This window comes from Sminthopsis crassicaudata, chromosome 5 (assembly GCF_048593235.1).
Source record: "Sminthopsis crassicaudata isolate SCR6 chromosome 5, ASM4859323v1, whole genome shotgun sequence".
NCBI lineage: Eukaryota > Metazoa > Chordata > Mammalia > Dasyuromorphia > Dasyuridae > Sminthopsis > Sminthopsis crassicaudata.
Genome location: NC_133621.1, coordinates 238743433 through 238769674, shown reverse-complemented (window position 1 = coordinate 238769674; position 26242 = coordinate 238743433). Strand labels below are relative to the sequence as shown.

The window sequence follows — 26242 nt, the reverse complement described above, 5'->3', positions numbered from 1 at the left end:
TTCTCCTTAATTAGATTGTGAACTCACAAAAGTAAAGACTTTTTGTGCCTATTTTTGTATCCTTAGCATAGTAAGTGCATCATAAATACTTATTATGTGACTGAGCCAGATTTAACGATCTTTTGAGATCCCTTCTCAACATACAATTACATAACCAGCAGTATTTAGTATGTTCACATATTCATAGACTTTAGACTCAAAGGAACTTTTGAAAATGTCTAGTCCAAACCTCTCATTATATAGATGAGGAAAATGAGATCAAGAGAATTTAGGTGAATTGCTTAATGTCATACCAATATTACATGGTAACAAATTGTGATATCTTGATTAGTGGTATTCTTCTAGAAAGTTAATTGAGATTTGCAAAATGCTGTATGCTCCCTGTACCTAAGAAATTTATGTCTGGAGTTATATGAGCTCTAGTAGGAACTCATAGAAAACTGTGGAATGATTATACTATTCCTTCTTCTCTCTCCCTGATACACGTTCCCATGGAACCCTGCACATGCCACTTAAACTCAGTTTCCACATCTGCAAAATGGGGATAGGGATGTATCATAGATTTTTAAGGGATATTTCAAACAAACTAAGCCAATGTAGTATTTACCCCTAACAATTGAGTCTGGTTTTCTAAATGAGATTATTAGATAATCATAGGGGTAGTAGTGGAGCTTGAAGCTAGGACTCATGAATTAGAAAGATATCTTCAACCCCACAAGGCTATCCTTAGAGCCCTGAGATGTGCCTTTGTAACAGCCACATTTTAGGGACCTAATTCAGTGCAAGTGGACATTGGGATTTTATTAACTTCAGATTCAATGTGATTAACACAAGATTCTCTCCAAAATATCATATTCTATCATTATTTAATAATGTGAATGTGCTTATTTTAAAATTTAATGGAATTAAAAACAAGTTACATATTTATTCTACATTAAGTTTTGCTTGTAGAAAGTATCAAATTCTTCCAGCTCTCAAATTCTGTGATTGCATGTAATAATTAAGGTATTTGTTAAGTAGTAAGATGCTAAATCATTTAGGAATATATCTGAATTTGTAAATATTCATGAATTTTTCTTTCACTGCAAATAATCAGCCAATAGTGTTACTGGATCTAGAGTTAGATTGCATCTCAGAGACTTAGGATTCATAAAAATTAGAGCTAAAAGGGCCCTAAGACTACATATAGTTCAAAATCTTCATTTCACAAGTGAGGAAACTGGCCCAAGTAAGTGAAGTGACACACAGATAGGAAATGTTAGAGGTGAGTTTTGAACCCATGACCTCTGACTCTGTGGTCTTTTCATTGTCCCACATTGCTACTTATTTTCTATATAATCTCCAGCCAATTACTTAACATTTCTGAATCTCATCTGTAAAATAAGTAGTATTTACTTCACTGGGTTAGGATCAAAATGAAATAGCTTATGGAAAATTATTTACAGATTCCAAAATTTTCCATAAATTTTGCTATTGCTATTATTAGAAATTTTCAGTAGATTTGTATTCAGAAATAAGAAAAGTAAATTATATGTATGATGCAGATAACCAAATTGTTTTCTACCCAGATTTTGTCTTTAGACAAGAATTCTGCTTTACATGGGAAAAGCCCGTATAATATATAGTAATGTAGTCATTCCAATAAATTCAATATTTTACTAGTTAAAGTGTTTTGGTTATTAAGACATTATTAAGACATTTTAAATGTCTTATAGAACTGATGAGCTTCTGAATATGAAAATCATTAAGATTCAGTCTACAAGTTTTATGTTTATGGAAATTTAAAACCCATATGTTTAGAAAATTCTATTAATAACATTTATAGTAAAATCTGGCAAATACTTTGTTTTGATGGACAAAGACCTTTCTTATTAATGCTTTGAAAATATTCTTACCTCTGTGGAGCTGTGAATGTAAAAGTGTTTTTGTTTTTAGTTTGTTTTTGTTTTCTTAGTTTAGGAGAAGAAGAAAGTTACATCAATTTCCTTCCTAGCATATATTGATCAGATTTGTAGCTGAGAATGCAACATTCCATAATCCATAGTGATTATATAAGAATTATGTCCTTGACAGATCTTTTAGTATAGGTAATTGCTACGTTTTACTACAGTGAATCCTTGATGTGGCTTAAATTGTCATTGTAAAAGTGGTTCATATTTCCCCATGTAACAGATAAGGTCAACAATGTGTTAAAAAATAACAACCATAGAGGGCAGCTAGATGTCACAGTAGATAAAACACCAGCCCTGAAGTCAAGAAGATCTGAGTTCAAATGCAGCCTCAGACTACTTAACATTTCCTAGCTGTGTGACCCTGAGAAAGTCATTTAACCCCAATTTCCTCAGCCCCCCCAAAAAGTAACAACTACAAATTTCTACAAACTACAAAAATCATTTATAATCATTTACAATAATATAAAGTTATGCTACAGAATCTCAGTTGAAAGGTGTCTCTGAGTCTGTCTTGTTAAATCCATGTTATTTGTTGTTATTTTAGTCATGTCTGACTTTTTGTGTCCCCATTTGTGGTTTTCCAGGACACTCTATGTGCTGTTCAATCAAGGTGCTACTTTTAGTTTTATTCTTAGATAACATTTCAACAACTGGTCATCTAACTTTGGCTCTTGAATGGGAGGAAGAATCCAATACTTCTCAAGGAGGACAATTCTACTTTTGCATAGCTCCAAAACTTAGGATGTTTCTCCTTACCCTCAATCATAAATTTTCTTCTTTGCAAATTCTCAATGATTCTGTTTTCTACCCTCAGAGCCAACCAGAGTAAATTTATTTATTTATTATTAACATGACAAATTTCAAATACTTGAAGACAACTATCATGGTCCTGCTAGATCATTCTTCTTCAGATTATATCCACTTTCTTAAACCAATGATATTATGGTATAATATGACTTTCAAAATTCTGATTGCCTTCTTAAAAGTGCCTATCAATATAATGTAAACAGATAAACCTTATATATCTGATGGTGTTATGCTAACACACCATAAAATGAACATATAGCACATAAAATATGACTACTGCATTTGTTTAATCTATTTAGGAGATGGCATAATGTAACTGGAAAGATGAAGTCAGGAAATACTGGGTTAACATCTTATGACACCCAACTGGCTATATAGCAAGCAACAAGTGCTAATCCACATCATTGGAAGAAGTATCCACCTTAGAAATTGCTCAGAGAGATGAAATTATAGGTACAGACCAAAATAATAACATATCTCTTTTGTCTCTGTCTTTCTCACTTAAAGTATTTGTCATGCAACAAGTCTGTGAAGTGGAAGATTTAAAGTTGAAATCTTGGCTTTAAATGTCTAGAAATATAGAGCAGTGGGATAACAGTAAAATAGAAAAAGAGAAACAGAGACAAAGACAGAGAGACTGATATTGAGACAGTAAGAGACAGAGGGGACAGATAGAGAAAGATGGAGACAGAGACAAACATAGAGAGAGAGACAGTGACATACAGAGAGAGAGAGAGAGAGAGAGAGAGAGAGAGAGAGAGAGAGAGAGAGAGAGAGAAAGAGAGAGAGAGAGAGAGAGAGAAACAGGTGGAATAGTATTCCATCCCCCACCACAATACTTGTAACCAAAAAAGACTGAGAATAATGGACTGAATTTCAGAGATGTTCCCATTTCTCTTCAAGCAATCTCTCAATCCAAGCAAATAAAGAAAGCACTGATTAACTGTCTACTTACTTCTGCCGTGCAGGTAGATCAGTTTCACTTTCCTCTTTACATTCTAATCCATTATTCTTGATACTTAAACTATTTTATCATGCTACTCTCAGTTATTTGATTATTTGAAGAAAGTTGAAACAAGGAATATATATAGGTTGTTTGGAAAAATGTAACTGAGCATCTAGCTTTGATCTCTGTACAAAAAGCAGGTACTAGTGGGACACAGCTGTTAAGCAAAGGACTCCCCCAGGGAATTTACCAACCATTGGGACCTGACTGCTAATAATTTTTTTTATTATAGCTTTTTATTTACAAGATATATGCATAGGTAAATTTTTAGCATTGACAATTGCAAAACCTTTTGTTCCAACTTTTCCCCTCCTTCCCCCCACCCCTTCCCCCAGATGGCAGGTTGACCAATACATGTTAAATATGTTAAAGTATAAGTTAAATACAATATATGTATACATGTCCAAACATTATTTTGCTGTACACAAAAAGAATCAGACTTTGAAATAGTGTACAATTAGCCTGTGAAGGAAATTTAAAAATGCAGGTGGATAAAAATAGAGGGATTGGGAATTCTATGTAGTGGTTCATAGTCATCTCCCAGAGTTCTTTTGCTGGGTATAGTTGGTTCAGTTCATTACTGCTCTATTGGAACTGATTTGGTTCATCTCATTGTTGAAGAGGGCCACTCTATCAGAATTAATAATCATATAGTATTGTTGTTGAAGTATATGCTAATAATTTTAAAAAAATTAGTCCAAGATTATAACTAGAAAAAGATACATATAGACCAGAGAGGTTTTTGTTTTTTTTTCCCTTGCTGAGTCAGTTGGGGTTAAGTGACTTGCCCAGGGTCACACAGCTAGGAAGTATTAAGTGTCTGAGATCACATTTGAACTCAGGTCCTCCTGACTTCAGCTCTATCTCCTACATAACCTAGCTACCCCAAGTTGCTTATTTTTTTAATTTGTTAAGGACTATGTCTACATGAAGGGGCAGGTCAATTCTCTGAGAGCCTCCACAGCTGTGAATCAGAACATCTGAAGGAGTTGCAAATCAGCCTTTACTGACACAGGTGTTGTTTGTGGACTGGGAATGAAATAATATGGAGCCAGAGGGAAGAAGAGAGAGGCTAGACAACCCGACAGCCTCTCAGTCTCCTTGTGTCATCATCATCCTCTCATATGAAGAGATCCATTCTACAGGTGTGAGTTAGACCTCCAGCAGCCACTGGCAGGTTGCTCCCATATTACAACACAAATTCATCCTGGACAACCTACATGCTAACCTAATAATCCCAGTAGCCAATGACAAAAAAAAATTATAGAGAAGTAGTATGTTGCATGAGCTTTCCTGAGTTCCTTTACTCATAATAAATGAAATTTCGCTTTGCATCCCTTATTGCATTTTGTTAGTGATGTATAAAAATGCTAATGATTTATGTGGATTATGTAAATGCTAGATTCTCTAATTCTCATTTTCAGTGTCTTTTCCAATGAAATCCTATTATCTCTTGGGGGACAACAATTTTAGGAAGGACTCTAACTAGGTTTTACCTCAAACATGATTGAACTCTCCAGATTTCTTCTTCTCCTCACCTACTTCCCTCCTCACTCCTCTCTCCTACTTCACTATATTTCCCATTAGCCTTTATTAGTTATTTCCCATAACCCTTTGATAATACAGTGTTATTTACTTATATTTATATGCTCACCTCTTAGCAGAGTACCTTGTACTTTGTAAGTAATTAATAACTGTTCTAATTATCTATTTATCTGCCTATTTCATTATACAATGAGTTTACCTTAGTATATTATTTTATGTAAAAACTTAAAAGAACAATTCCCCATTCTTTTTCCTTTAACCAGACTTGGAATAGTAATCTCCCAAGAAAGAAACTTCTATTGGCATTTGCTCTGCAACTTGTTTTTTTTTAAATTTAAATTTAATAGTTTTTTTTAAATATTGTTTTAATCAGGCAAAAATCCACTTTTCAACTTCCTGTTCCACTTGTCCCCCCAAGTGAGAATATTAGAAAAATTCTCAATTATAAACATGCCAAAATTTTTTTAATTGAAAAAATTTCAAAAAAATTTCCCCATATCTCATGTCCAAAAAATTTTTGTTCATTCAGCATTTTGGATCCTTCACCTCTCTATCATAAGATGGGTAGCAAGTTTTATCAGTAGTACTCTGGAATGATGGTTGGTCATTATGATATTAAGAGATCAACACACTAATTTTCCATCACATTCATGTACCATCAATCATTCATCCATTCCCCAATTTATGAATATCCTTTTAGATTGCCCTTCTTTGCTATCCTAAAGAATTACAAATATTTTTATGCATCCTTAATAGTTGGTTTGCATCTCTCCCTTAATCTACTCTTCCTTTCCCTGAAATTTAATTTTTTTACCCAACTCTCTGAAGGTATCTATTCTTCCATCTTTTTACCACTTCAAAGGAGAATGAGATTCAAGTGTGAGCTCTCCTACTTCACCCCTTCCTCCTTGTTTATATAGATGTCTATATGCACATTCTGATTATATGAAATAATTTCCCTTAACTTTTCCTCCTCTCCTCAACCCCTGCAATGTATTCCTCTTTTCTTCTTTTTCCATTTTTATTTAAGATCATCAAGATGGAACAGAACTTTCAGATCTTCTCTAATTGAACTCCCTCTATGACCTCTGATCATGATGATAATACATCATCTCTCCATATTTAAATATTTAAAGTTTTTCTCTTTTAGTTCTTTATCATTGTCATTCATGGTTACTTTTTTGTGTTTTTCTTCATTCTTGTGTTTAAACTTCAAGGTTTCTATTGCAATTTTGGTCTTTTCATTAGGAATGCTTATAAATCCTCCATTTCACTAAAGATCCACATTTTTACCCATAGTATTACAGCAGAGTCTATAAACTATAGGCCAGTGAGTATAATTTCAATTTCTAGGAAAAATTTACAATACATCATTAAAAAGGTGTTGAGTGAATTTCTAAAAAATAAACAGAAATTAAGTCAGCATGACTTTTATCAAGAACAGATTATGGTAATCTCATTTTCTTTTTAGATGGGGTTGCTAAACTCATAGAAGATGGGGATGCTGAGAGTATAGGTTACTGATATTTCAGCAAAGTATCTTCCATTGTTCTTGTGGAGAAGATGGAGAGGTACCAATTAGGCCTTTATGTAGTATATATGTTATATAATCCATTAGATTGGTTTTTATTTATATCTGTATTTCCAGTGTTTAGCACAGTTCCTGGCACATAATAAGTGCTTAACAAATGTTTATTAATTTATTGAGAGATTATAAAGTCAGATCAATTCAGATTATTCTAAGTGTTTGTGCTTGGCCATGTGATTTTTAATATATCAGTAACTAGATCAAAAAGATAAATACCATTGTGATGGGATTAATCCTTAATTAACTAATCTTAATCCTTAATAATTTAGGCTAGTTTTTCCTAAAAAGTATTGAAACATTTCTCACAATTTGATTGTTTCAGAGGACTAAGGTCTTAGACTACTTAGCAACCATAAGGAGCATCACTTATCTGAATCAACTCAAAGTGTCCTTAGTGTGGCTATTCTTTTTGAATATCCTTATTCTACTATGACTAAGTAAATGGTTTTGTTGTTGTTGTTGTTAACTGTTGAATGAACACAACATATCATGACATTCAGATATAAAACCTAAACTGCCAAAGGATAGGCCTGAATCAGACCCTGCTCAACACAACTTGATGATTAACTGTGCAGATGACAAAAACCCAGAGAGAACACATAACACAATGGATGACACAGGATCTAAAAAGATCTTGTTAAGAATAAATTTAATAAAATGAAATTCAACAGGAATAAATGTAATCTTACATTTAGTTACGAAAAGTTAGCTTAGAAAATTTGAGATTGCAGAGGCATAATTAAATAGTATTTCCTTTGGAAAAGTTCCAAGTGTTTTAGTGGACTGAAAGCTCAATGTGAATCAGCAGTATGATGTAGTAGCCTAAGAAGCTAATATCTTTTGTTCCTTTAAAAGGAATGTAGCTTCCAGGAATCAAAGCATATTAGTACACTGCTATTACCAGATGTCATTCCAATCAATCCTGATCAATGAACACTATAATTCAAGAAGGACATTGAAAAGATAGAGAGTGTCTAAACAAAGGCAACCAAGATAGTAAAATGCTTTAAGTCCATGAACTATCAACATGAGTTGAAGAACTGAGTGTGATTAGTCTGGAGAAGAAAAAGTTCAAGAGGAACATAATAGTTTTCTTCAAGTATTTGAAGGGCTATCATATGGAGGAAGGACTAATCTTGTTTTGTTTTATCTTAAGAGAAAGGGTGGAAATTACACTAGAAAATTTAAATTTGAAATCAGGAAAAAACTTCCTGATAATTAAAGTTTTCCAGAAGTGGAATTATTTGTCGTGAGAAGGAGTGAGTTCCTTCTTAAAGCTCTTCAAACAGAAGCTAGATCACTACTTAGTCAATATGTTATAGTGAGAATTCCTTTTGTTTGTGTGTTGGCCTGGTTGACCACTGAGGTCCTTCTAACATTCAAATTCTGTGACAGACTGAATTAGAACTTTTAATAATTCTTTGTTTTACTAAGAGAAATTGAATAATTATATAAATATACATACATATATAAGTATGTTTTAATGTGTTTATTACTAAAAACCCTCATTGTCACAATTTTCTAGTCTCACTACATAACATACATATATTGAAAATGACAAAGAAGGGGCTTTGTTTTGAGGAATATTTGTATAGAAATAAAATTTTTTGTTTGTTTTACAGGGAATTTTAATAACTTCATTTATTTGCATAAATATGTAATTCTCTTTTATAATTAAAAGTATGTTAAATGTTATTTAATCATGGATTAGAAAGTTACACTCACATCATGTTAAGGACCATGCCTGATGAAGGGTCAAGTCAATTCTCTGAAAGTCTCCACAGCTGTATATCATAACACTTAAAGGAGTTGCAAAGCAGCCTTTGATGCAAATGTCCCTTGTGGACTGGGAATGAAATAATTTGGAGGCAAAAGGGAAGGGGAGAGAAGTCAGAGAATGTAATTGCTACTCAGTCTCCTAGTGTCACCATCATAATCCTCTCACATGAAGAGATCCATTCTGCAGCCCAGCAGCCACTGGCAGGTGGCTCCTGTATCACAACATTAGAATTTAGAATGATGAAAGAAAATTTTATTTGAAAAATTCTTTGAGTAAAAATTAAATAAATAAATTAATTAATTAATTTAAAATATATATTGGAGAAAGCTAGAGACAGAGAGAGTAGATAGACAAAGATGGGAGAGAGGGCTTTACCTGCCCGTGAACAATAAAGATTTCTCCAATTATTTAAATCTGAAAAAAATTTTTATTTGATCATAAATAAAATTTTCTTTTTTTCAGATAGAAATAATCTTAGACTAAGGGAATTGAACTATATTTCTAAGATCATTTCTGGATCAAAAGTTAAATTATTCTAACGTAGTGCTCCATTAAAGTGAGTTTAGAAGTTTAGAAGATTCTATAAAAGCCCTATGATGATTTATTCCTAAGAGAGATATTATTACTCATTGGTAAAGAAATTTTCTGAGAGAAAAGCTGAGGACATATCAGAGAGGAGAGAAAGGAGAAGAAGTAGATGTAGTGAGAGGATAGTGGATTTTAGTGAATGGAGACAGTCTTCTCTCTGCAGAATGCAGGCATTTATGGGGAAAGCACCACCAAATGTTCTGTGATTATTAGTCTCAATCCCAGAGAATTGACAATTCCAGAGAATTGGTGAAATCATTTTCTCCTAGGCTGAGGCAAAATTTTTATCTTTCTCCAAAGTCACAAAACCTCTGCCTGACTCATATGTCCAATTGCTCAAAATATTCAATATGGTACAATATGGTTGATTACTTAAAAAGCATTTATTATTCATCCTTGGTTTTTGCATACTAAAGATTTGGTAGAAGGAAACCTAAACTGACCAAGTGTAAGTTAACTTTTCCAATCTGGAAGGGACTGACTAAATTCTTCCTGAGTGATCAGGCAAAGTGGCTTTTTTATCCTGAATCTCCAAAAATCATTTTACTACAGATATTTGAGTTGTAATAGATATGTCTAGTCTAGTAATCAACTTGAAAATAGGAGAGAGGGATCATTTAACAGAAAAGGAAAATGACAAATGCTTGAGGGGATGTGGGAAAATTAGGTAGAATTGGTCAACTATTCTGGAAAACAATTTGGAGCTATGCCCAAAGGACTCTTAAACCGTGCATACTCTTTGATTCAACAATACCACCATTAGATATGTGTCCCAGAGGAATCAAAGGAAAAGGAAATGCACCCATATACATAAAAGTATTTATATCAGCCCTTTTTGTTGTGGCAAAGAATTGGAAATGAGAACTTTGAAGAAATTGCAGTGCATGATGGAATGCTATTAGGCACTGGTAGTAGCAGTATTGCAGTAATAATAATCAAATATGAAAGATTTAGCTACTCTGATCAATGAAATAGTCCATTACCAATTTTCCAAAGGATTCTTAATAAAAATATATATGTATATTTAAGAAATAATGAAAAAGTCCCTTTGATGTATAAAATTATGGTTATATAATGAATACAGAATAATTCTATACCAATTTACTGTTAATATAGGAAGGATTTTAAGTTGATGTTACAAGCTAGGGCAAAAAAATAACTTAAGTTTAAATATTGGCAGCATATTCTTTGCTGTTATTTTGGAAAACCTATAAATGCATGAAATTCGTCACTTAGGTTTTTCCATTTAAATCATTAATAGATTTACTTTTGTTATTACAGGTAGAGCGAGAAAAAGCCATTCTTCTAGCCAATCTTCAAGAGTCTCAAACTCAACTGGAACACACAAAGGGGGCACTAACAGAACAGCATGAGCGAGTTCATAAGCTGACAGAACACGTCAATGCCATGAGGGGCCTACAGAGCAACAAAGAGCTGAAGGGAGAGCTGGATTGTGAGAAGGGCAGGAACTCAGGGGAACAAACCCATGACTATGAAGTTGATATCAATGGCTTAGAAATTCTTGAATGCAAATATAAGGTTGCTGTTACAGAGGTGATTGATCTGAAAGCTGAAATTAAGGCCTTGAAAGAGAAATACAATAAATATGTAGAAAACTACACAGAAGAAAAAACCAAATATGAGAGCAGGATCCAAATGTATGATGAGCAGGTGACAAATCTGGAGAAAACTACAAAAGAGAGTGGTGAGAAAATGGTCCATATAGAAAAAGAGTTGCAAAGGATGACAAGTATAGCTAATGAAAACCATAATACCCTTAATACAGCCCAAGATGAACTTGTGACATTTAGTGAAGAGTTAGCTCAACTTTACCACCATGTATGTCTGTGTAACAATGAGACTCCCAATAGGGTCATGTTGGACTATTATAGGCAAAGCAGAGTAACCCGCAGTGGAAGCCTGAAAGGACCAGATGATCCCAGGGGACTTTTGTCACCACGGCTCACCAGGAGAAATATGGTGTCATCTGTAGAAACAAGAACCCAATCAGAATCAGTTTTGAAAGAAAACACAGAGGCCAATAAAGAACAAAGTCCAACCAAAACACCAACTATCTCTCCTGTCATTACTGCCCCTCCTTCATCTCCAGTATCAGACACCAGTGATATTCGAAAAGAACCAATGAATATCTACAATCTGAATGCCATTATTAGGGACCAAATCAAACATCTACAGAAAGCAGTGGACCGGTCATTACAACTATCACGTCAACGAGCAGCTGCAAGAGAACTGGCTCCAATGATAGACAAAGACAAGGAAGCCTTAATGGAAGAGATTCTGAAATTAAAGTCACTGCTGAGCACAAAACGGGAGCAGATAGCCACATTGAGGGCAGTGTTAAAAGCCAACAAACAGGTAATATTTGATATTTCTAGAAATCAGTCACTCAATAAGCATTTGTTAAATATGCCAGGCACTATGATAAGCAATAGAGATATACATTTAAAAAGTCATTACACTAAAAGAGTTATTATTCTAGTGATGGGATGCAAATGAGAAAAGTGCCTGTAAAAGCTGGTAGTTGAGCTGAGACTTGAAAGAAGCCAAGAATTCTAAATAAAAGTAAAAAGAGTAAGCATTCTGTGCAAAGGCACAGAGATAGAAGTTAAAAATATTATATGTGAAGAACATTCAACTGGTATAAAAGGTACATAAAGGATGTGTAGAAGAGTAACATACAAGAAAATTGCAAAAGTTAGAAGGGGTTAAATTATGAAGAATCTATAATGCATGAAAAAGGAATTTATATTGACCATAGAATTAATAGAGAGCCACCTTGGCAATTGTATGGAAAATGGATAGGATTGAGGCAAGAAGAGAAATTAAAAGGCTTTTATAATAGTTCAAGTAAGAGATGATGAAGTCCTGAATTAGCAGGGTGACCATATGAGTGAAGAGAATAGGTTATTTGCAAGAGATATAGAGGTAGAAACAAGATTTAGTAACTGATTAGATATATGAGATATATAGTGGCAGTGAGGAGTTGAAATCATACCAAGTCTGTGAATTTAGGTGACTAGGAGAATAGCAGTTTCCTCAAGAGAATAGGAAAAGGTGAGGTGGGTTTACAGGGAAAGATAATCAGTTTTATTTTGTAGACGTTGAGTATAAAATACTTCTAAGACCTCTAAGTCAAAATGTACAGTAAGAAGTTAACAGATTTGCTAGTTTAATTGAATAGCACTTATGACTAATTTGTTTTTTTAAAACATTCACCTTGTAAAACCTTTTGTTCCAAATATTTTTCCCTCCCTTCTTCCCACTCGTTCCTTAGATAGCAGGTATTCCAATATATGTTAAACTTGTACAATTCTTCTAAACAAATTTCCACATTTATCATGGTGCACAAGAAAAATCAGATCAAAAAGGTGGAAAATGAGAAAGAACACAAAAAGCAAGCAAAAAAACAGAAAAAAGTGAAAATACTATGTTGTGATCCACATTCAATCCCTACAGTCCTCTTTCTAGATGCAGATGGCTATCTCCATCGTAAGTCTATTGGAATTGGTCTGAATCATCTCATTGTTGAAAAGAGCCGTATCCATCAAAATTGATCATCACAGAATCATGTTGCTGTGTACAATGTTCTCTTGGTTCTACTCACTTCATTTAGCATCAGTTCATGTAAGTCTCTCCAGGCCTTTACTAGAATCATCTTGCTGATCATTTCTTATAGAACAATAATATTCAACCATTCCCCAATTGATGGGCATCCACTCAGTTTCCAGTTCTTTACCACTACAAAAAGGGCTTCTACAAACATTTTTCTACATGTAGGTTCTTTTCCCTTTTTGTGATTCCTTTGGGATACACTGCTAGATCAATTTTTGGGCATAGTTCCAAATTGCTCTCCAGAATTGTTAGATCAGTTTACAACTCCACCATCAATATATTAGTGTCCCAGTTTTCCCACATCCCCTCCAACATTTCATCATTATCTTTTCTTGTCATCTTAGCCAATCTGAGAGTTGTATAGTGGTACCTCAGAGTTGTCTTAGTTTGCATTTCTCTGATCAGTAGTGATTTAGAGTAATTTTTCACATGACTAAAAATTGTTTTAATTTCTTCATCTAAAAATTGTCTGTTCATATCCTTTCCCCATTTATCATTTGGAGAATGGCTTATATTATTATAAATTTGAATCAATTCTCTAAATATTTTAGAAATGAGGCCTTTATCAGAATCTTTGGATGTAAACTTTTTTCCAGTTTTCTGCTTCCCTTCTAATTTTGCCTGCATTTGTTTTGTTTGTATAGAACTTTTAAAATTTAATATAATCAAAATTAGCCATTTTGCATTTCATAATGTGCTTTAGTTCTTCTTCAAGCATAAATTCCTTCCTTTTTCACAGATCTGAGAGATAGACTAGCGTTTTTCTTCTAATGTGCTTATAGTATCACTATGTCTAAATCATGAACACATTTTGACCTTATTTAGGTATAGGGTTTTAGGTTTTGGATAATGACTAGTTTCTGCCATACTATTTTCCAATTTTCCCAACAATTTTTTGTCAAATTGTGAATTCTTATCCCAGAAGCTGGGCACTTGGGGTTTATCAAACACTAGATTACTGTAGTCATTAATTACTGTGTCATGTGAACCTAACCTATTGTACTGATCAATTACTCTATTTCTTAGCCAGTACCAATGGTTTTGATGATCATGGCCTTATAATATAGTTTTATGTCTGGTACAGCTAGGATACCTTCATTTGCATTTTTTTCATTAATTCTCTTGAAATTCTTGACTTTTTGTTCTTGCAGATGAACTTTGTTATTATTTTTTCTAGCTTTGTAAAATAATTTCTTGAGAGTTTGATTAGTATGCCACTGAATAAGTACATTAATTTAGGCAGAATTGTCATTTTTATTATGTAAGCTCCACCTACTCATGAACACTTGATAGTCTTCCAGTTTTTTAGATCTGCATTTTCTGCACCCAATGAGATAATCATATGATTTCTATTAGTTTCATTACTGACATAGTCAATTATGGTAATAATTTTCCTAACATTGAATCAGCCCTGCATTCCTGGTATAAATCCTACTCAGTTATACATGGTATGTTATCCTGGTGATAACATGTAATCTCTTTTATAATATTTTATTTAAGATTTTTTACATTAATATTCATTAGGGAAATTGGTCTATAATTTTCTTTCTCTATTTTGATCCTACCTTGTTTGGTTATCAGTACTATATGTCATAAAAGGATTTGGTAGGACTCCTTCTTTCCCTATTTTTTCAAATAGTTTGCATAGTATTGGAATTAATTGTTCTTTAAATGTTTGGCAGAATGTTGTTAGGATTACAAGGTGACAATTCAGGTTGTCTAAACAATTCTCTAGCTCAGAGTTCACACCTTTAGTTCACACCTTTAAAAGGAGTTTACACATTTAAAGGCGTTTACACCTTTAAAGAAGCAAATTCATTGGCTGTAGGAGTTCCCACAAGCTCCTGGGTGTTCTCACTAGCCCAATATCTGCTAAGATAAAAGAGGAGGGCAGTCAGGCAAGGAGTCAGTCTAGACTGGGAGATTGAGTTTAGACTGCAGTCTGGAAGGAGAGTCTAGACTGGGACAAGAACAAGACTTCAGGGAGAACTTCAGGGAAGCTTGAGGAGATTCAGAGCCAGGATTCAGGAAGACGGGGATTCAAGATTCTACCTTCACTCTGGCTGGAGGTTCCAGAAGCTTCCCAAGAAACCTGCTCACATTGGAAAAGATATAACAGAAAAGAAACCTCCTCCCAGAGAAAGATTATAAGTTAGAGACGACAAGGACCTTTACATTTTGGCGCCCAACGAGGGGCAAGGACTTATTCTGAGCCTTTCAGAGGAGCTAGCCTGGACCTTGACAGAATGTACTTGTAAATTCATCTGGCCTTAAAGATTTTTTTCTAGAGAGTTGATTGATAGCTTATTCAATTTTTTTTTTCTAAAATAGGATTATTTAAGTAATTTATTTTTTCCTCTGTTTATCTGGGCAATCTATATTTTTGTAAGTATTCATCTATTTCACTTAGGTTATCAGCTTTATTGGCATACAGTTGAGCAAAATAACTCCTAATTATTGTCTAATTTCCCCTTCATTAATGGAAATTTCACCCTTTTCAATTTTTGTTAAGGACCATTGTCTAAGTGAAACAGCAGGTCAATTCCCCGAGAGCCTTCACAGCTATGAATCATAACACTTCAAGGAGTTGCGAAGCAACCTTTACTTATGCAGATGTTCCTTGTTGAATTGGGAATAAAATAAATTGGAGGCAAGAGGGAAGAGGAGAGAGGTCAGAGAATGTAACTGCCTCTCAGTGGAGAGCTCAAACAACACAACTGCCTCTCAATCTCCTTGTATTGCCTTCATCCTCTCACATAAAGAGATACATTCTACAGGTATGAGTTAGACCTCCAGCAGCCACTGACAGATGGTTCCCATATTGCAACAAATTTTGGTACTAGGAATTTTATTTTATTTTATTTTCTAATCAAACTAACTAAGGTTTATCTATTTTGTTGTTTTTTTATAGAACTTACTTTTAGTTTTGTTTATTAGTTTAAAAGTTTTCTTACTTCCAATTTTATTAATCTCCCTGTTTATTTTCAGAATTTCAAATTTGGTATTTAATTGGCAGTTTTTAATTTATTCTTCTAGTTTTTTAGTTGAATGCTCAATTCATTGATCTCTCTTTCTCTATTTTATGCAAGTAAGATCTAGAGATGTAAAGCTTCCCCTAAGAACTATGGTTGTATCCCATAAATTTTGGTATGTTGTATCATTATTGTCATTCTCATGGGTGAAATTTTTTATTGTGTTTTTGATTTTTTGTTTGATCCACTTATTTATCTGGATTTAGATTATTTAGTTTCCAATTAATTTTTGGTCTATTTTTCCCTGGCCCTTGATTCCAGGTCATTTTTATTGCATCATGATCTGAAAAAGATGCATTTACTATGTCTGCCTTTCTGCATTTGATTTTGAGATTTTTATGCCCTAAAACATAGTCAATTTGTGTGTGTGTGTGTGTGTGTGTGTGTGTGTGTGTGTGTGTGTGTGTGTGTGTGTAGGTTCCATGTACTGCTGGAAAAAAATATATATATATATTCCTGTCTGCCCCTATTCAATTTTCTCCAAAGGTCTATCATACCTAATATTTCTAAAATTCTATTTACCTCATTAACATCTTTCTTCTTTATTTTGTGGTTTGATTTATCTTATATTATTCTGAGAGAGCAAGGTTGAGATCCCCACTAGCATAGTTTTGCTGTCTATTTCTTCTTGCAGCTCTTTTAACTTCTCTAGGAATGCTATAACACTTGGTGTATACACATTTAAAGCAGAGTGATACATATAGAGTAAAGGTAAAAGGCTGGAGCAGAATCTATTATGCTTCAGATCAAGCAAAAAAAAAATATATCTAATTAAAAGAAATAAGGAAGGAAACTATATCTTGCTAAACATTTTAGCCTTTTACCTTTACTCTAGATGAATCACTCTGCTTTAAATGTGTTTCTTGTAAACAACATATTAGAGGATTCTGGCTTTTAATCTGGTCTACTATCTGCTTCCATTTTAAAGAGGTATTCATCCCATTCACATTCACAGTTAATAAGTCTGTATTTCCTCTTTGTCTTTCCTTTCCCCCTTTCCCTCCCCATCAGTATTTTGCTTCTGATTGCCATCTCCCCTCAATCTGCCTTCCCCTTTTACACCCTCTCCCCCATTTCTTATCCTTTTTTCCTTCTACTTCTGTTCTCCTTTCAATTAGCCTCCCCCTTTCCTTTCACTTTCTCTTCCTGCTTCCCTACAGGATGAAACAATATAACTGATATTCTCTCTTTGAGACAATGTAATGAGATTAAGATTCACACAATTCTCATCCCCCCCCCCCCTTCGTTCCCTCATCTGTAATAGGTCTTTTTGTCTCTTCACATGATATAATTTATTCCATTTTACCTACTCTTCCCTCTTCTTCCCTTACAATCCCTTTTCTACCCCTAGTTTATTTTTTATATCAACTCAGTAAAGTTAAATTATACCTATACTCTCTAAGTATACCCGTAACAAAGATACATTTCTCAAGAATCAAACCTATCATCTTCTCATAATAGGGATGTAAACATTTTAATCTTTAAAAAACATAGTTTTATCATATGTAATGGCGATAAACTTGAACCTTTCTCAGTAAGATCAGGAGTGAAACAAGGTTGCCCACTATCACCATTACTATTCAATATTGTATTAGAAATTCTTGCCTCGGCAATAAGAGCCGAGAAAGAGATTAAAGGAATTAGAGTAGGTAATGAGGAAATCAAACTATCACTCTTTGCAGATGATATGATGGTATACTTAGAGAACCCCAAAGATTCTGCTAAAAAGCTATTAGAAATAATTCATAACTTTAGCAAAGTTACAGGATGCAAAATAAATCCACATAAATCCTCAGCATTTTTATACATTGCCAACAAGATCCAACAGCAAGAGATACAAAGAGAAATTCCATTCAAAATAACGGTCGAGAGTATAAAATATTTGGGAATCTATCTACCAAAGAAAAGTCAGGAATTATATGAGCAAACTATAAAACACTTGCCACAAAAATAAAGTCAGATTTAAATAATTGGAAAGACATTAAATGATCTTGGATAGGCCTAGCGAATATAATCAATGACAATACTCCCTAAACTAATCTATTTAGTGCTATACCAATCAGACTCCCAAGAAACTATTTTAATGACCTAGAAAAAATAACAAAATTCATATGGAAGAACAAAAGGTTGAGAATTTCAAGGGAATTAATGAAAAAAAAAAAGGTGGCCTAGCTGTACCTGATCTAAAATTATGTTATAAAGCATCAGACACCAAAACCATTTGGTATTAGCTAAGGAATAGACTAGTTGATCAGTGGAATAGGTTAAGTTCATAGGACAAAATAATAAATAAAAATAGCAATCTAGTGTTTAACAAACCCAAAGATCCCAACTGTTGGGATAAGAATTCATTATTTGACAAAAACTGCTGGGAAAATTGGAAATTAGTATGACAGAAACTAGGCATGGACCCACACTTAATACCATATACTAAGATAAGATCAAAATGGGTCCATGATTTAGGCATAAACAATGAGATCATAAATAGATTAGAGGAACATAGGATAATTTACCTTTCAGACTTGTGGAGGAGGAAGGAATTTGTGACTAAAGGAGAACTAGAGATCATTACTGATCACAAAATAGAAAATTTTGACTACATCAAATTAAAAAGCTTTTGTACAAACAAAACTAATACAAACAAGATTAGGAAAGTAACAAATTGGGAAAATATTTTTAGAGTTAAAGGTTCTTATAAAGGCCTCATCTCGAAAATATACAGAGAATTGACTCTATAAGAAATCAAGCCATTCTCCAATTGATAAATGGTCAAAGGATATGAACAGACAATTTTCATATGATGAAATTGAAACTATTTCCATTCATATGAAAGAATGTTCCAAATCACTATTGATCAGAGAAATGCAAATTAAGACAACTCTGAGATACCACTACATCCCTGTCAGATTGGCTAAGATAACAGGAAAAAATTGGGACACTAATGCATTGTATTTGGAGTTGTGAAAGAATACAACCATTCTGGAGAGCAATCTGGAACTATGCCCAAAAGTTATCTAACTGTGCATACCCTTTGATCCAGCAGTGCTACTACTGGGCTTATATCCCAAAGAAATGCTAAAGAAGGGAAAGGGACTGTGTGTGCCAAAATGTTTGTGGCAGCCCTTCTTGTAGTGACTAGAAACTGGAAAATGAATGGATGTCCATCAATTGGAGATTGGTTGGGTAAATTATGGTATATGAAGGTTATGGAATATTATTGTTCTGTAAGAAATGACCAGCACGATGAATACAGAGAGGCTTGGAGAGACTTACATCAACTGATGCTGAGTAAAATGAGCAGAACTAGAAGATCATTATACACTTCAACAACAATGCTGTATGAGGATGTATTCTGATGGAAGTGGATATCTTCAACATAGAGAAGATCTAATCCAATTCCAATTGATCAGTGATGGACAGAATCAGCTATACCCAGAGAACAAACACTTGGAAATGAGTGTAAACTGTTTGCATTTTTTGTTTTTCTTCCCAGGTTATTTTTACCTTCTCAATCCAATTCTTCTTTTACAACAACAACAATAACAAAAAATTAGGTTCTGCACACATATATTGTATCTAGGATATACTATAACATATTTAATATGTATGGGAATGCCTGCCATCTAGGGGAGGGGGTGGAGGAAAGGAGGGGAAAATTCGGAACAGAAGGGAGTACAAGGGATAATGTAAAAAATTACCTATGTATATGTACTGTCAAAAAAAATGTTATAATTATAAAATTAATTAAAAACAAACAAACAAACAAACAAAAACATAGGTTTTTTTTTTCCTTTCCTTTTTACCTTTTTTACCTTTCCCTTGCATTTTGTATTTGAAGATAAAATTTTTCTTTTCATCAAAAATAAGTGAAAATTCCTATTTCATTGAATGTCCATCTTTCCCCATGAATGATTATGCTTAATTTTGCTGAACAGTTGATTCTTGGCTGCATTCCAAGTTCCTTTGCCTCTGGAATATCAAGCCCTTCAGTCCTTTAAAGTGGAAGTTGCTGTTAGCACTACTATCTATCTACCCAGGTTACTTATACCTTCGGAATCCAATACTTAACATGCAATAAGAAAAGTGGATTTACACATATATATTGTATCTAGGCTTTACTGTAACACATGTAAAATGTATGGGATTGCCTGTCATCTAGGGGAGAGAGTAAAGGGAGGGAGGGGAAAATTTGGAAAAATGAATACAAGGGATAATGTCATAAAAAAAATTACTCATGCATATATATTGTCAAAAAAATTTTTATAATTATAAAATAAATAAATAAAATAAAATAAAATAAAGTGGAAGTTGCTAGGTCCTGGTAGTCCTGATTGTAGTGCCTTGATATTTGAATTGTTTCTTTCTGGCAGCTTGCAGTATTTTCTCCTTGTTCTGATAATTCTGGAATTTAGCTACAATATTCCCTGGATTTTTCATTTTGGGGTCTCTTTCAATAGATGATAGTTGGATTCTTTCAGTGTCTATTTTACCCTCTGGTTCTAGGACATCAGGGCAGTTTTCTTTTATGATTTTTTTTAATTGTGTTTTTTAGGTAGTCCAATCATTCTTAGATTGTCTCTCCTGGTTCTATTTTCTAGGTCAGATTTTTTCTGATAAGGTATTTTGCATTTTTTTCTATTTTTTCTTTTTCATGTTGTTTTATTTGACTGATTCTTGATGTCTTATTGAGTCATTCACTTCCATTTTTTCAGTTCTAATTTTTGGTGAATTATTTTCTTCAATTAACTTTTTTATCTCCTTTTGCACTTGGCCAATTTAACTTCTAAATGAGTTGCTTTGTTCACTGGATTTTTTTCCCCATTTTTCCATTTCACAAATTCAAGGAGTTGTTTTCTTTTTCCTTTTCACCAAAACTATTTTTAAGGAGTGGTTTTCTTCAGAAAATTTCTGTTTTTCATTTTCTAAAGCTCTTATTTCCTTTCTCAATTTTTCTTCTAACTCTCTTTTAAGATCTTTATTGAATTCTTCCAAGAGCATCTTTTGAGTTGGAAACCAACTTACATCATTCTGTGAGGCTTCATCTGGAGACATTTTACCTTTAGTGTGCTCAGGGTTTGAGGTTTGCTCTTCCCTGTCTCCATAATAGCTATCTATCATCAGAACTCTTTTTGCTTTTTTGCTCATTTTTAAAGGTTGAGATCTGCTCTTAGGGCAAAGGGGAAATTGTCCCAAGCTTCTGCTCTAAGTGATAGAGCCTTCACACTGCCCTGGGACTGTTGCTGCCTGCTTCTTTTCACTGCTGGGGCATGACCAAGCCCTACTTGTTATGCTAGAGTTCAGAGGCTCACTATTTGCTTCCTGTTGTTGGAGGTCTCACAGCTAGTTTGTTAATCCACTGGCTTTTGAACTAGGACATTTTTTATGATACAAGCCCAGTGGAAACAATGCTAGATCAATAGGTTTCATAGTTCAGTAACCCTTTGGGCATAGGGGAACTTGTATTCTTATAAGTTTAAATCCATTTTCTATTTTTTTGAGAAATGAGGCCATTAACTGAATGGTTGCCCACCTATGATATATGAATGTCATGGAATATTATTGCTCTTAAGACACTTACAGGAGAGACTTACATGAATTGAGGCTAAGTGAAGTGAATATAACACAGAGAACATTGTACACAGCAACAAGATTATATGATAATCAATTTTAACGAATGTAGTTCTTTTCAACAGCAAGGTGATTCAGACCATTCCAAGGGTCTTGTGATGAAGAGAGCCATCTGCACCCAGAGAGAGGACTGTGTGAATTGAGTGTAGATCACAACATAGTATTTTCAATTTTTTTTATTGTTGTTTGCTTGCATTTTGTTTTCTTTCTCATTTTTTCATTTTTGATCTGATTTTTCTTGTGCAGCATAATTGTGGAAATATAGAAGAACACACATTAACATATATTGAATTATTTGCTGTCTAGGGGACAGAGTAGAGGAAGAGAGGGAGAAAAAAATTTGGAACACAAGTTTTGGCAAGGTTGAATGCTGAAAATTATTAGTGTACATTTTTTTTTTAATTTAAAAAAAATAAAGAGAAATGAAGATTTTATCAGAGATATTTGCTATAAAGATTGTTTCTCAGTTTTCTGCTTCCCTTCAATTCCTGGTTATGTCAGCTTTGCTTGTGCAAAATCTTTTTAACTTAATGTAATCAAAATTATCCATTTTGCATTTCACTTTTTTTTTAATCTCCTGTTTGGTCATACATTCATCCCTTCTCTGTAGATCTGACAGGTATTCTTTGTTCTCCTAAATTTGTTTATAGGATTACCTATTATGTCTAAACCACACATCTATTTTTGACATTTTCTTGGTGTAAGGTGTGAAATGTTGGTCAATGCCTACTTTGTTTGTATCATACTATTTTCCAATTTTATATGCAGTTTTTGTCAAATAATGAGTTTTTATCCTAGAAGCTGGAGCATTTGGGCTTATCAAACAGTTTGTCAAGCACTATGATGATTGACAATTATAATTTGTGTATCTAACCTATTCCATTGAGCCACCATTGTATTTCTTAGTCAGTACCAATTAGTACTTTGTACTAGCACTGCCCCCTTATTATATATTATTACATATGCTATAGCTAGGGCCCTTTTCTTTGCATTTTTTTCCTAAAAATACTTTACTTGATATTCTAAACTTTTTGTTTTTTCAGATGATTTTTTTCTAGCTCTAGAAGATAATTTTTTGGTAAATTAATTTAGGTAGAGTTGTCATTTTTATTATATTAATTTGGCCCACCCTTGAGCAATTGATATGTTTTCCAGTTATTTAGATCTCATTTTATTTGTTGAAAAAATGATTTGTAATTTGTTTATATAATTCCTGGGATTTTCTTGGCAGATAGACTCCCAAATATTTTATATTGTCTGCAGTTATTTTAAATGAAATTTCTCTTTCCTTCTTTTGCTTCTGAGTTTTTTTAGTAATGGAAATGTTAATGATTTATGTGGATTTATTTTATATATCTTGCAACTTTGCTTGTTATTAATTACTCCAAATAGTTTTCTGGTTGATTCTCTAGGATTTTCTAAGTGAACCATCATATCATATGAAAAAAATTATGAAAGTTTCATTTCCTCATTGAATTCTACTCCTTTAATTTCTTTTGCTTCTCATATTGCTAAAGGTAACATTTATAATATTATATGGCATTATAGTTGTGATAAACCCCATTACATATGATGGTTGCTGATAGTTTTTAAATTGATAGTTGCTTATCATTTTAAGGAAAACTCCATTTGGAAAACTCCAAAACTCTACTATTTTTTATAGGAATTGGTATTATAGTCTGTCAAATACTTTTTCTGCATCTCTTGAGAAATCATATGATTTCTGTTAGGTTATTATTGATATGGTCTGTTAATAGTTTTCCTAATATTGAACCAGCCCTTCATTCCTGGTATAAATCCCATCTGACCCTGGTGTATTAACCTGGTGATAAATTGCTGTGATCTCTTTTCTAATATTTTATTTTAAAAACTGCACCAATACTCGTTAGGTAGATTGATCTGTAATTTTTTTTCTCTCTTTTGGCTCTCTCTGGTTAAGGTATCAGCACCATATGTGTGTCATAAAAGGAATTTGACAAGACTCCTATTTTTCCAAATACTTTGTAGAGTATCAGAATTAAATGTTCTTTTAATATTTAATGTACTGATAAATCCATCTGGCTCTGGAGACTTTTTCTTAGGGAGTTCATTGATTCAATTCAATTTATTTTTCTAAAATAGTATTAGTTGAGTATTTTATTTCCTCTTCTGTTAATCTGCACAATTTATATTTTTGTAAATATTCATCCATTTCACTTATATTGTCAGATTTATTGCCATACATTTGGGCAAGATAGTTCCTTTTCATTGGTGGTGAATTATTCATTTTTGATACTGGTAATTTTTTTTCTTGTTTCTGTTTTTTAATCAAATTAACCAAAGGTTATTTGTCTTTTCATAAAACCAGCTCTTGGTTTTATTAATTAGTTCAATAGTTTTCTTACTTTCAAATTTATTAACCTATCCTTTTGAGTTTCAAAATTTCTAATTTGATATTAATTGGGTTTTTTAAATTTTTTTATTTTTCTAGCTTTTTTTTTTAGTTGCATGCCTAATTCATTGATCTTTTTCTATTTTATTCAAGTAATCACTTAGAGATATAAAACAACTGCTTTGACTGCATCTCATAAGTTTTGAGTTTTGTCATATTATTATAATTTTCTTGGATGAAATTTTTAAAAATTAATTTTATAATTATAATTTTTTGACAGTACATATGCATGGGTAATTTTTTTTTACAACATTATCCCTTGTATTCATTTTTCCAAATTTTCCCCTCCCTCTCTCAACTCCCTCCCCTAGATGACAGGCAATCCCATACCTATTAAATGTGTTACAGTATAACCTAGATACAGTATATGTGTGTAAAACCAAATTTCTTGTTGCACGGTAAGAATTGGATTCCGAAGGTATAAGTAACCTGGATAGAAAGACAATAGTGCAAACATTTTACACTCAATTTGTATGAAATTATTAATTATTTCAATGATTTGTTGTGTGACCCACTCATTCTTTAGGATTAGGTTGCTTAATTTCAGATTATTTTTTAGGCTTTCCATGGCCTTTTATTGCATGTAATTTTTATTCATCATGATCTGAAATGAATGCATTTAATGCATCTGCCTTTCTGAATTTGATTGAAACTTCAGTGCTTTAATACATGGTCACTTGTGTAAGTGTCATGTACAGCTGAGAAAAAAATATCTTTCCATTCCTATTCAATTTCTCCAAAGGTCTATCATATCTATTTTTTCTAAAATTCTATCCATCTCCTTTACTTTTAGAGGAGCTTTTGTTGTTTTGTACCATATCTCTTTAATTAAATCTATTTTTGCTTTTGTTTTGTTTGAGTTCTGGATTGCTACCCCTGATTTTTTTCACTTCAGCTGAAGCATAATATATTCTGCTTCAGCCTTTTGCCTTTATTCTGTGTGTATCTCTTTGCTGCTTCAAATGTATTTCTTCTAAACAATTGTATTGTAGGGGTTTGTTTTTTTTCCACTTATTCTCCTATCTGGTTATATTTTATGAGAGTTCATCCCATTCACATTCACAGTTATTATTACCAACTGTTTATTTCCCTTCATCCTCTGAGTACTTTTTTTCTTTTCACCTTATTCCCTCTTCACTAATGTTTTGCTTCTGACCACTGCCTCCCTTAATCTGCTGCCCTCCCTTCTATCAACTTCCCTCTCTTCCTACCCTTTTCCCTTACTACTTTTGCCTTCCCTTCCTATCTATCCCCTTCATTTTCTTTCTTCTTTCTCTTCCTATTTCCCTATAGGATAAGATAAATTTTTATACCCAACTGAGTGTGTATGTTAGTCTCTCTTTGAGCCAAATCCAATGAGATTAAGGTTCAAACAATGCTCATCACTTTCCCTTCTTTTCCTCTATTGTAATAGATGTTTTTGTGTCTTTTCACATGATGTAATTTACTCTATTTTGCTTCACCTTTTTTCTTCTCCCAAGACAATGCTTTTTCTGACCACACTTCAATTTCTTTTTTATATCATCACATAAAAAAATGTATTTTGATTCATGTGTAAATTGGATTTAAGTGAGGCAAGTTGCATAAAGTTATCAGCCTCATTCTCTCTTCTAAAGCCACCACTGTCCAGTGGCAGGACAGAGTCAAGATGACTGGTGATGACTTTCATGTCTTTAATGTCTACCAAAACTCTAATCACTTTATAACACCTGCTTTATTTGCCTTCATGGCTATACGAATAAATTGTTCTCATCTACCAGAGGAAATCTTTACATGCCTGGGGTGAACACCCTTTGGTTACCCTCAACCTGGTTTAGGCCATCTGCCAAAATGGCTTACTGGAGTGTGTCCACTGTGCATGCTACAGCTTCTTGGAATCACAGGTGATGTCAGGTGTATCAGGTGGACACCAAAGATGGAAAGCAGCCCTGTAAAGGGCTCAACAGCCTTCATATCAGAAGTACGAATCCTCCCTGAACATACTCTACACTCCTCATCACATCAAAGTCAGCTTATAGCCACACTCTCTATGTATACCCTTTCTAACTGGCCTAATACAGATACAGCTCTCAAGAATTACATGTATCATCTTCCCATGTAGGGATGTAAATAGGTTAAGCTTTGAATAACATGTTGTTGTTGTTTTCTCTTTCCTGTTTACATTCTTATGCTTCTCTTGAATCTTGTATTTGAAGATCAAGTTTTTGTTTTGTTCTGATCTTTTTTTATCAGAAATAATTGAAAGTCCCCTT

General features: G+C 33.3%; 1 protein-coding gene across 13 annotated transcripts in view; it reads left to right on the top strand.

Annotated features, from left to right (window-relative positions):
- Positions 1-26242, top strand: part of LOC141544434 (protein bicaudal D homolog 1) — a 347130-nt gene that overhangs the window by 231382 nt on the left and 89506 nt on the right. For 11 of the 13 annotated variants that reach the window (XM_074270604.1, XM_074270603.1, XM_074270606.1 and 8 more), the window contains one exon: positions 10548-11642. In XM_074270604.1, coding sequence (XP_074126705.1) covers positions 10548-11642 — 1095 coding nt within the window. Of the gene's footprint in view, positions 1-10547; positions 11643-12743; positions 13392-26242 lie in introns of those variants that run through there. The other 2 variants (XM_074270616.1, XM_074270615.1) reach the window with 2 other exon arrangements.